General features: G+C 40.9%; 1 protein-coding gene across 22 annotated transcripts in view; it reads right to left on the reverse strand.

Moving 5' to 3' along the window:
- CELF2 (CUGBP Elav-like family member 2) overlaps positions 1 to 13333 on the reverse strand; it is a 689599-nt gene that overhangs the window by 153796 nt on the left and 522470 nt on the right. For all 22 annotated transcript variants that reach the window (XM_048836624.2, XM_048836623.2, XM_048836619.2 and 19 more), the window contains one exon: positions 6182 to 6378. In XM_048836624.2, coding sequence (XP_048692581.1) covers positions 6182 to 6359 — 178 coding nt within the window. In that variant the 5' untranslated portion in view covers positions 6360 to 6378. Of the gene's footprint in view, positions 1 to 6181; positions 6379 to 13333 lie in introns of those variants that run through there.

A 13333-nucleotide genomic window follows, 5' to 3' on the forward strand; every position in this document is an offset into this window, starting at 1 on the left:
CACCATTACCACACTGTGTAGAATAGCTGTTTCCTAAAGGTATAAAATGTTAACTTTGAAATGGTGATCACTGCAATTTCTTATACAATGCTACATAGACTGTGTTACCGTATGGTACACAAAGTCAGAAGACTGGAGTTTATTTAAGCCTCAATGAGCTCTACAAAGCATACACTCATGCGCACACATGGCATCATTTAAGTTTGAAGAACTTATGATCTGTGGCATTTATTAGCTCAAGGGTTCTAGAGCTCGTTCTATCTAGCATTAGCAGAACACATTAGAACTGATAGCTAAAAGCTATTCAATATATAGAGCATGTAGCATTAGACCACAGGGGAGTTATGGATAGGGAACAGGATACTTATGGCCAAATCAAGACGCTACAGTGCTGGAGAGGGGATCAGGTACACCACTATGCAGGTTCCTTGGGAGTTCGCATGCTTGCAGAAGCCAGGTGCAGTCACAACATCTTCGGGGGCACTGGAGTGAAGCATTCTCACTGACAGCCAATGACACCTGTTAGATAGGCGTAGACTGCTTGCTTAGCTTCTCCAGGTCTGAGAAGCACACAGTAGAGGTGAATTTATGGGAGGAGCATGGTGACATATCTGTGCACTCCCTTGTGCTTGCTCCCTTTGGGCCAATGCGGCCTGGGCTCCTCTTTTGCTCTGCCAGAGCACAGATTGATAGCTAATGGGTGCACTGGGGAAGGAGGGAGAAGGGATGGCCCCTTTGTCCCTATCCTTCTCAGACTCGTGCATCTGAATCAGATTGGCCATAATTGAGCTCTTAGATAACAAAGAATGACAAACAGTTTTTGTACACATCATGCTTTACTCATCCATCTCCTCACACCTGTAGCACATGCACCCTTGAGTTATCAAAACCCACTGAAGTGAGCTGTAGCTCACAAAAGCTTATGCTCAAATAAATTGGTTAGTCTCTGAGGTGCCACAAGTACTCCTTTTCATTTTGCGAATACAGACTAACACGACTGTTACTCTGAAACTTGCCTGCCAGTAGACAAACTACCATGTGAAGTAGGATAATACATAGCACCAGCCTTTTACTAGAACACCTCATTGTTCACACAGCAGCCCCTCTCTTAATCTGTAAAAGGCTACATGGATTACACAGGTTTACTCACTACAAGGCAGCCTCTCTGCTTTCCACAGTATTCCTCTCTTTAGTAAAGGTGGATATAACCTGGAGAGTTCTAAATAAATTCTGAGCCCAAGCCCCCCCCCCGATCATATTCCAGAGGAAAAGTGTAGTTCTGTCCAGCTTCTCTCTATTCTCAAGCAGCAAGGCAATGGAATAAAGGAGATCTTGGAAGAGGAGAGGAAGAAGGGAAATCTTCACCACATCTTACTTTGATTTGTGAAGGGTTGTGTCAATTTGTAGTGTTATAAAATGCTCATTAACAAAAATTACAAGAAGTTTGGCATCTTTCCATCAATATAAAGTATGTGAAGTGCACATACTTTATCAGGGAACAGATAAATTTGTTCTGCCTAAATTTTGAACCAACTTGCAGAGGATAAGTTCAAAAGTTTAACTCAATATTTTTAACTCTCTTTAGAACATTTTATATTTTTACTCTCTGAATTTCTCTTGTGGTGGAAAGCAACACGTGGGTGGGTATAAGCTACAGGAGGAAAAAAAACGGTAATGTAGTCAAATTTTATGAACTCTTCAATCCCCCAGAATAATATGGAGAGGTGCAAACCCTTCAAATGCTCCACCAGATTGGCACCTAAAGAGAGAACACCATGATCCCAAGGACCGCAGCGCAGCCACCCCTGGGATAGAAGACAACAGATGATGAACAATGCTTCACAAGACGTTGAGGACAGAGAGTAGGGCTGAATATAATTTAAATCCAACTGAAGATATGAGAGAAATTTAGGTCGGAGGAATTTAAATTGCCCTTGCTCTTTTAAAACGTCCCATGGGATCTTTAATGGCTACAAGTGGTTAAGATATAGCTTCTACATCTCATGTAATGAGAGAGCAACATGTACGCTAAAAGAGAAATAGGTACTTCTCTGAAGTGTAAAGTGCTTCTTTCCACCTGTCTCCTCCTCCTCCAACTTCAGCTATGTAAAATTTGCAAGCGGAACAAAAAGCTAGGAGATGAGTGAACTAGGACATTCATGATTAGAGGGTACAGAAGGCTGTCTTAATGACAGCAGAGGAGAAAGAATTAGCCTTTAGTTATTTTTGACAGAGTTGTAAAAGGCTCAGATTGCAGCCTGACAAACAGCTCATCAGAGAGATCCTATGCTCAACCCAGAGAAATCTCTTTGGCCAAGCTAACAGAAATACAGGGCCCTAGTCTAGCAGGAGTGAAGGCTTTCTAAAACCAAGCACTATTCAACGTTTAGATTCGGAGTGCTTAAAAACAGGTACTAATGGCAACCAGCATTTGCACTTTTGCAGTTCACATCCTGAAGAATGTAAAGTAGTAATCTCTTGATCTTGCCAGGTCATGATGTTGTTGTACATGACACAAAGCCATGACCTTGCAATGCAAAACAGGGAGTTGTTCTATTGCCATCACAAGCTATACTTACAAGACATGAAAAGAACAGGAGTACTTGCGGCACCTTAGAGACTAACAAATTTATTTGAGCATAAGCTTTCGTGAGCTACAGCCCACTTCATCGGATGCATAGACTGGAACATATAGTAAGAAGATAGATAGATAGATATACACACATACAGAGAACATGAAAAGGTGGAATAAGAGGCTAATTAATTAAGAGGAGCTATTATCAGCAGGAGAAATAATCTTTGTAGTGATAATCAAGATGGGCCATTTAGACAGTTGACAAGAAGGTGGGAGGATACTTAACATAGGGAAATAGATTCAATATGTGTAATGACCCAGCCACTCCCAGTCTCTATTCAAACCCAAGTATCTAGTTTGCATCATAATTCAAGCTCAGCAGTTTCTTGTTGGAGACTGTTTTTGAAGCTTTTCTGTTGCAAAGTTGCCACCTTTAAATCTGTTACTGAGTGGCCAGAGAGGTTGAAGTGTTCTCCTACCAGTTTTTGAATGTTATGATTCCTGATGTCAGATTTGTGTCCATGTATTCTTTTGCGTAGAGACTGTCCAGTTTGGCCAATGTACATGGCAGAGGGGCATTGCTGGCACATGATGGCATATATTGCATTGGTAGATGTGGAGGTTCCTGGTTTAGTGTTTTTGTTGTGTGGTGTGTGTGGTTGCTAGAGAATATTTGCTTCAAGTTGGGGGGCTGTCTGTAAGCAAGACAGACCAGGAAACTATCCTTGCAACAAAACCCGATGCCAACTCTGTCCACATATTTATTCAAGTGACATCATCATAAGACCTAATCACATTGGCCACGCCATCAGGGGCTCATTCACTTGCATATCTACCAATATGATATGTGCCAGCAATGCCGCTCTGCCATGTACATGTTAAGTATCCTCACACCTTCTAGTCAACTGTCTAAATGGGCCATCTTGACTATCACTACAAAAGTTTTTTTCTCCTGCTGATAATAGCTCATCTTAATTAATTAGCCTCTTATTCCACCTTTTCATGTTCTCTATATGTGTGTATATCTATCTATCTATCTTCTTACTATATGTTCCATTCTATGCATCTGATGAAGTGGGCTGTAGCCCACGAAAGTTTATGCTCAGATAAATTTGTTAGTCTCTAAGGTGCCACAAGCACTCCTATTCTTTTTGCGGATACAGACTAACACGGCTGCTACTCTGAAACCTTACAAGACATGTTATCCCATAAAACTCTAGGCAATCCCAAGAGATTCTGGGTAGCCAGCAACCAATTCCAACCCATCTATATCAAATAAGAATTGGTTTGAGTGGTTGAGTAGTCTGCAGGCACTGATTCAGTGCACCCCTCAGAATAAACGAACTCTAAAGTCTGTCCCTGCTTCTAAAATGTGGCAAAGTGTTTCCCGTGTGTTGTTGACACAGACATTATTAGAAACAGCCTTCAGTAAAAAGAGATTTTTCCCGGTTATAATGCGTATTTTCTAACCTTCACTCAGGCAAACAGAAACCTTTGTATAACTGGGTTAAGAAAATCTAGGTCTTGTTCCTAGAGGAGAGGTGCCCAACCAGAACTTGAAGAGGTGTCTACAGCAAGCACCTTCGCTGGCAGAGCAAGGATTGAATAGGCTTGGGGCCACATTTCCATACCCCAGAGGTGGTTTCTATAGGAAGAACTCACTGGTGGGGCAGCTTGCTGCTGTATCACCAGAATTTAAGTCTGCAGGTTTGTCTGGCTTTTTCTGGGATTAAACTCACTCAGCATTTAAAAAAAATGTAGTGGACATAATTCTCCCGCTCCCCTGGCTGAGAACAACAGCCAAAAGAAAGACCGGCATTCTAGAGAAAAGATTGATTGGGAGGGGACTAATAAAGTCTTGAGAATTAGTCTGTGAAGTTTATTCATACCCTCAACTTGCCTGACAGACAGGTATTGAACAATGGGAAACATCAAAGAAATGGGCTTCTTCAGGCTCACTACAATGCCATCCTCACTTCATTTTCTGCTTAGTGGGAAAGCTTTTCTGAGAGTCAGGAATCAGCTCTTTAAATAAAGCCAGCTTCAAAGTTCAGCACTGTGGTGGTTTACACTAAGCAGGCGTCTGCTCATCCATAGTGGCATGGGCTGCAGTAAATCCAATTGCCTGACCTGTTAACTAGCGTTAGAGAAAAAAATACATAATGAGAAAACTCTGCTAGGATAGCAGGGGTCTATTCACTAAGATACATCATCTTCCGTTTGCTTACAGAATATGTAGAGCCAACGGTGGGAGAACGGCACCGATGCTGCAAGAAGAAAATACCTTCAGTTTTATGGGTACCAATCAAAGCTGCAGTTTCAAATGCTAGAACTTGAAATTTTATTAGTTACATAAATTGTATGCTACTCTTCCTGTATGACTACCTGATGCCTGGTGAGCAGATGTAATCTACGTAGGGCATCAGCAAAAGCACCAGTGGCACTATAGAAAATATACAAGGACAGATTAAGTTGTCCCGCTGGTTTATCAGGGGTGGGGAGCAGTAAGGAGAAAGGTCAAAGAGCGCTGACCCTGTTACACTTACCAGTACCATTGCCGCAGGAGAGAAAAGAAAATTCTGACTGAGCATATACAGATGAGCTTGCTACAAGACATGGGAACATCCAAAATTTTTGATCCTGACTCAGAGGATAGTGATCACCTCCACCTGAATGGGAATCTTTACAGAGTGTTGCTCAGCCCTGTTAATCAGCTGCTGGCCTATAAAATCCCTTTCTGATGTTCTCCACAGAATGTGTGTTTTAAAGGTGTGGTCAGAAGAAACTAAGGATGAAAAACATCAAGTATTGCCAGGAACAGGCGTGGGTGCACATCTGGAGGGATCCAGTGCCTGAAGGTGAACACTCATGATTTGTAACACTGCTAAAAATTTAGCGCACACATTCTGGAGAAGATCAGAAAATGCCAAAAATATTAAACAATAAAGGGGATTTTATCCAAGGAAAAGTATTCTGTGACACACAGATGAATACATACCTATATACATAACTCAGAGAAATATAGAGGTAAGGATAAATATATTACATATACACCAAAAATGAAGACAAAGGGAAGCTATCTTCTGGATAAGTAACAGCAACTGAGCTAGTCCCTAATGTGACCTCAGGAGAGAAATCAGAAATCTGGAAATAAGGCAGGACTTCTTTTATTGCCTCCAGAGAGGTGATGTAGTAGGAGCCCAGCATTGTGCTCTCTCCTACTAAAGCCCTCAAATTATTCCCACCTGTGGTGCTGAGAGAGTAAGTGAAAGGAAGTGGAATATTATATTTTTCATGAGCTAATCCAAGGAAACTGACCACTCAGGTTTCCATTTCTCTCGGCAATAATAATTTACAGTAGGGCTGCACTCTTTTGTTATATTTTGTGCAGCCAGAATGGTCTCTTCAAGATAACAGATATTTAAACTACAATTTACAAAGAGGAGGTAGCCAGTAATCTATAGGTATTCAGAAGTGCTCGTCTCTTAGGTCTCTGGCTGGCTCAATACAGTATGCTTCAAAAAACAGACATCCCTTAGGAAATCCTGAAGGCACATACGAGAGTTTTGAAACAGAAAGTAAACAAACACAATCCTACTACTGTACCTTTGCTTTGGGGTGGGTTCTGACTCCTGTCTCGGAGAACATTAATCTGGTAGACAGCTCCATAAGGCTCAAAAAGTTCTTTTAGCTCTTTTTCCGACCATGAACGTGGGATCTGTCCAACAAACATCTTAATGGCATCTGGGTCTGGTTGGTCTGAGTGATCCAAAGCTCCATTCATCTTGTTAGCTGTGCCGTTACTAGAAAGTGGAACAAAGAGACAAAAATAACAGGCATAGTTAGGAGACTGAGCATTTTTGATGTATAGTAGATGCAGAAAAAGATGTCAACAGGGCACAATGGGGGAAAAACTGTGCTTAATTAACAGTATAAATGTTATGAACAAAAACAATGCAAAAACAGCATTACATTTTTCATTGAGACTGGTTTTCACTGTAGACTGCTGCTTAATACTGTTATAGCAGAAAAGACCTGGAAAATACAAGCCACGAGCCAGTACTTTTGCATCTTAAAGTGAAGGATAATTATGAATAAGTGGAGATTTCTAAATACGGCTGCTGTAAACAGCACCAAACCAGCTATTGACAGAAATAAGGCTGTGCCTGTGTGTGTGTGTGTGTGGTAATAAGTCACATGAAAGGAATATGAAATGCTTGGCAATCTGTCAGATGACTAATGCAAGTTGCCAGCGATGAATTTGCAGATTGTGTGAAGCATCCATGTGTGCATCAAATTAGGATAATATTGCCTAGAATGGAAAACACTCCAGCTATGCGGCTGGTTGCTGCCGATTAGTTGCCTACACTTTTAAAAAGGGAATGGGTGCACCCCGAAACAAAGAGCACAATTCAGAAGGGGAAGACGGTTGCAGAATTGCCTGCTTTGTTCAGAAAATGAAAATACTGCTTCAAAAAGTTTAGCGCCATGTAAATAACATTACATGTTTCAAATCGTTCACACCCCATAAATTCCCTACCCTATCTAATTTCCAGATGTGCATTTGCGTTTGAAACAACTATGCATTTTGAAAAAAAAAATTATTCTTGCTGATAATTTTGAACTTGTTGGAGCAGGAAAATTGCATATCACAGAGTACAACTTTTCCTGAATGTTAGGAAAACAAATCATTTTATATACCGAATAAAGGTAAAATGCATAAAACTCAAGTCACCACTGGTAATTAACAATAATCATTTCAAAAACTATTTTCTTGGACCAAGATTTCCAATAGTAACTAGTAGTGATTTTGGGTGAACAATTTGACACACCTTAAAGTGGCCTGGTTTTCAGAAAGTGCTGAGCACCCATCCTCTGAAACTCAGGCCCCTTTAAGGCATGTCAAAAGTTGATCAACTAAAAACTGAGCCACCCAGAATCACCTGTCACTTTTGAAAATCGTGGCTTTGGACCATAGGTTCTCTAGCTGATACCTGCCCAGAAGAGAACACCCATATCACCCAAGGGCTGGAGACTGCACAAAGAACAAGCCATACATTTTACCTTTTTTTTTTTTCTTTTTTTTTGAAGCCCTGCATAATTTCCCTGCCTGAGGGCTAAAATTTAGGTAAAGACAAATTATTCAGTTTTTGGTAGTTCGCTTCCTCTGAAGCACACTGCACCTGCACACATGAATATGCCCATATTAACTTTTGCACTTTTCTTAGTTATTGGAGGAGAAAAAGTTACATGAAAAGCACATTTCAAAACTGATGATGAAAAGTTCGATCATCCATTTTCTCAAGTTTCTTTAACGTGGCTCAGTGGGCAATGGAATAAACTTCACTCATTTATTAACCTTCAATGACTCATCTCTTTCCTGAATTACTGCAGGTGAAAAACGTGCAAGTCTCTTCTCAGGCAAAATTCCTATGGATTCTAGTAGGAGTTTGGCCTAAATAAGGGACAAAAGATTTTGCTCATCCCTTTCTATAGTCTTTAATGTACAAATATTCTTGCTTGTCTTACACCCCTTCTTAGTTTCAAAGCTCTTTCACTAATCACAAGAACTCTAATGTGGCTCTTTGGAGATTTGTGGGATCATTGCCATCACCCATCCATTTCAGCATAATGAACGAGAGAGAAATAATGCAGGAGAAAAAACAAAGGCCCTAATCCTGCAAGCTTCTCCATGCAAACAGCCTTCCCCACCCATGCAGAGGCTCACTGACTGCCCTGGGATTCCATGTGACGCAGGGGTTCACCCATACAGTGCAGCTTGTAAGTCTGGTGCCTCAATACTTTACTTATCAGAGTTAGATGCAGGAATCGCTAGGTGAAATTCTATGGCCAATATTATGCAGCAGGTCAGACCTAATGATCATAATGATCCCTTCTGGCATTGAGAACTGTGGAACCATATTTCACACTTACATAGTGCCTTTCCTTTGAAAGTTAAAAAAAAAATCTTTCAGAGGAGATTTTCAAAGACATAAATGACTATTAGACACTGAACTCCCCATCATTTAGATTCAGACACTTAATTGCCATTTGGGCCTTTGAAAACCTCCCCCTTATGTATTTCATACCATTTTAGAAACACTGACTAGTAACTTCTGTTATGTACTCTCTACTTTGATAGTCTTTATATTGGTTCATATATTTTTCACTTTATTTTGCACTCATATTTACTTGCACTTTGATTTTTTTCCTTATTATGTTCATGTGCAATATTTTAGAAACATTAACAAACATAATTCATTATTAAAAGCTATATTCTCCACTCCTTTTCTCCTCTGGTGTGTATTTTCAACATATACACACAAAGGTATCGGGTCAAAATTATGCCACAAGTTGCACTTGATGTGGGATAACAAGTGTACACATTGGTAGAGTTGTTCTGGGTAAGAGGAAAAAACAATGGCAATGTGATGGCACCACTCTGTTTCTGACTAATGAAACAACTGGAAGTGACCTTTAGAAAACACATCAACACAAAGAAAGTCGGTGTTCATTCCAATGAATCCCAGTCATCATTACGGCCCTGGTTCAGCAAAGCCCTTAGTATATGTTTAAATCCATCCCAATTCAACAAAGCACCTAAGCACGTGCTTAACTTTAATTTTATCCCCCTTAAATTACATTAAGCATGTTCTTAAGTGCTTTACTGAATATGGATTTTGAGTTTAAATTTCAGCCCTTGATGAAATGCTTTGCTGAATCAGGACCTAAACAAACAACTGAACGATGGAATTTAAAGCTCTTGGGTTTCCATTCTTGGTTCTGCCACTGACTCACTGTATTATCTTGGGCAAGTCACTCAAACCTTTCTGTGACCATTTCTTTGAAACACCTGTGCAAGCTCATTGACACAGCAGGTGGGTGAAGGGAGAACAAAATTTGTCCTTGTGCACGTAAACTTACCCAACTGTTCAATGGGTTTATAATGTTTTCCTATTTGCAACAGTGGTGTTGGGCTTAAAAGTATATTGACACCAGTAAAAAATGGGGGTAAGCAAGTTATATCTACATAAATAGGATGTGTTTCTGTGGGCATACATGGGCTAGTCTTTGAAGGTGCTGAATGCCTCCTTGTAGGTTTGGAGCTCTCTCACTTGCCACTGAGTTCAATGAGAGTTGAGGCTAACACATCCCTTGGGCCCACAATCTATTTTAGGATTTTACAATAGAGCCCATCACCATAGGAGGCTAATGCATTAGGACCAATCATAAAGACAACTCAACTGGGGGAAAAATAGGGAGGGGAGGAACTGGTTTTCATTAATCCAATTCCTACGGTCTACTCCGAGCACATGCTGAGAATCACAATCCCACAAACACCTGCATTAAGGTTCAGCTATCACATTGTCTGTTTGGGGAAATAATGTCCTTTTGAGTAGGGAATGGTCCAGATGATGAGATGAATGGCATAATCTCCAAGAAGACACCCCCCCCCCCCGCCAAAAAAAAACAACCTAAAAAAGGAAACCCCAACTAAAGGAGGAAAAATCCCTAGGCCCTTAACTTTCTCTTGCCTAGAAAATATTTTGTATTAGGCTGAGACTTGTTAGTCATCAATGAGAAGGAGCGGTTTTGTTACTTGGCTTTGCTGATACACCGGAACTCAGTGGAAGTGGCTCTCTCCCGTCTCCCCCTTACTCAGGAAATAACAAGGAAAAAAAAAAAGAAACCACACACAAAACTTTATTTCCAAGAGGAAACAAATCAATACTCTGGAAAGCTTAAGGCCTCTACTATTTCTTGAAAGTGTGAGCACAAAAGGGAGCTGTGTCTAGGGCATACTAACGAGAGCAGAATCCCATGACAATTACTGTCAGTACCCAGATGATGATATATCGAAAAGAAAATTTAGGTTATGTGACCAGCTGCCTCTGCGCTGCAGTAAGCCTCCCTCTATGGCCAATTTAGTCCACTGGACTCATGGGTGACCCAGCACGTTATACTAATCACTGACAAGGTGTCATCTATATTGTGGAGAGCAGCCTGAGGGCAGAGATTAAGCCAGTGAGTGGCTGACTGCTTATGGTTGCTGCCAGAGCATCCTTTCTCTCCATTTGTGCCAATTTTCCTTCTAATAACCTACCTATTGTTCCATCATTTCAGGAAGCTGACAGGGCCACTCTCTGAGGAGCGAAGGATTGTTTTGATATTACTTACGTTTACTAGCAGCACCCCACCCTTATTTTTAATCCCAGCAAATCTACTGGGAGTGAATTTATTACTAATTAGAGATGGGCCCCGGAACCACAGTGTTTGGGTCTGGATCTTAAGATACCAGTCTAGGCTCATTTCCATTAATAAAGAGCCAATTGTTCAACAGTCTGTGGCAGTGACCAAAATAGCTTCTGTTCAGGCCTGTTTCTTGGCCTGATGTGAACCTTTCTGACAGTTTTATTTTGGTTAGCTCCTCTTCCCATCCCAAGCCTCACCCGACTCCAATCATTTTAATGTTTTGTCCAGATTTACCTTTCCTTTTCTGATCCAGGGCTACAAAACACGGGCTTAATTGTAAACAAATTACTAAGCCACCACCCCCAGCTTGACAGTATTAATGCCCTATAGACGTAGAAAGGCTGGGAAATCTATAAGGAAATAATAGGCTGCAGATGAACGAACTATTAAATCCATCTTAATACAGAGGCACGTTAGTTTCATAGTAGTCAATATTTAGTGCCCGTAGGCCCCAACTGGGATTGGGGACCAATTGGGTTGGGTTCTGGGTCCGCACAGACAAGGGCCAGTCCCTGCCCTGAAATCCTTATAGGTAAAGCTGATGTACTGACCATATAAATTACTGTATTGTCATAGGTTTATAAGCACCCTTTACCCGGAAGGATTACAAGGTGCTTTCCAAACTTGCCATATGCAGGAATGACTTCATCCTCGGGTGACGTGCAACGGAGGCGTAACACCACACAGCATTGCCACACAGCAGTTGAGAGCCAGAAAGTAAAGAACAATATCATATCCAATTGAAACTGTGAGGGGTGGGGGATTTTATAGATGCAGGATGTAATTACCCAAATTGGATTTTGGCCAGGACATCAAGGGACACCGCTGCTTGCACGATAAAATAAAAAAGTGCCTTTGGGTTTTTAATAACCACACTTGATCAGGACAACATCTCATGGAAAAGATGGCCCCTCCAGGAGCTTATTGTCCCAAAGCACTTCCCTGGAGCAGCGGCTCAAAATGTATTCAGTCAGAAGAATGCCTCTTTGCAAATCATCACTATCTCTTGGTGTGACACCCTGTGCTACACTCCTATAAATGACTATGTTTCATTATTCTAATTAAATTAAGTTCCATATGTATCCATAAAAGCTACTGCTAAATAGATTTGACACCATAGCTCGTTAACACAACAGCGCACTGCAGGGCTTTCACTCCAGTGCATGCCATCATATTGTACACAAGTAATACAAGACTTATAATGCCCCCCTCTGCTTTGGAACTCTATTCATGCTGCCCTGGTGCTTGTATAACAAACTGGTATTTACATAGAATTGCAAGGTTGCCAGAAGCTGGGAATGGGCGACAGGGGATGGATCACTTGATGATTACCTGTTCTGTTCATTCCCTCTGGGGCACCATCATTGGCCACTGTCGGAAGACAGGACACTGGGCTAGATGGACCAATGGTCTGACGCAGTATGGCCATTCTTATGTTTTCACTATATTCTGCATATCAAGGGCAGTTGGAACTTCACAGCAACGCAGTAGGGAGAGAACGCCCATCCCTTCAGCCCCCAAATCACTGACCCTTACTCATTCTGTTAACAGATTATGGTTTATGACAAACAGCTGAGCAGTTCTGACTCCATCCAGTAGTCAATGGCGCATGCTTAAACTATGATATTAACTATTTTGATTGCAATTTTAACCCCAGACTTGCAATGCTCTGAGTGAACCAGTTCATTACAATATTATTTTTTCCTTGCCAATGTCTAATAATAAGCAAGTAATAAGCAGTGAATGATAAATGCAAAGATATTTTTCACAGATTGCCTTCATGGTTTGCAGAAAATATTTGCAGCCATGTTAGTGCTTTAGAAAGACAGTAGATGAGAAAATCCCTTTTACTGGGTCAGCAAATAGTTCAAAATTCACAAATTTAATTATTTATTCCCAAATAATTCACAATACGTCATTTCTTCAGGTGTTGGCAGAGCCCGGCTTCTGGCACTGATCTATTTGCTAAATCTCTGGCTATGTAATATCATGCAAAACGTCGTATCATGCAAACCACACTTGCTGTAATAGATGTTCTCTTGTTTCACCACTGAATCCAAATTTAGCATATGCAACGCAAGGCTTGGATATACGTTATTATTATAGGAGCAGCTGAAGAGACAAGGAAAATCCCAATAATCTCTGTCAATTGGACCTTAACTATTCAACTTGCTGCACATATTGTAGCAAATAGGATCCTTTATTATGGGGATTTACAGCTTCATAAATTGGTTCTAGGAGTTCTACTGCCCAAGACAAACCTGTCAATGTCTGCCCCTACCAAATTACAGTCACCCATGCAAACAGTTATTGGATGTTTAACTGCCCCAGGCCATCAGCTGCTTAGCCAGCATGGCAGAGCCAGCCCTGCTTATGTGTCTAGTCAAAACCGATTGATTTAAGGCCATGATTTCAGATTGAACTCTGAATGCCTTGTACTTTTGCCAAGTCAAACGACAGATTAACTTTATGTTAATGTAATATTTTTGGACAGTGAATGTTTCC

This window comes from Caretta caretta, chromosome 1 (genome assembly GCF_965140235.1).
Source record: "Caretta caretta isolate rCarCar2 chromosome 1, rCarCar1.hap1, whole genome shotgun sequence".
Classification (NCBI taxonomy): Eukaryota; Metazoa; Chordata; order Testudines; family Cheloniidae; genus Caretta; species Caretta caretta.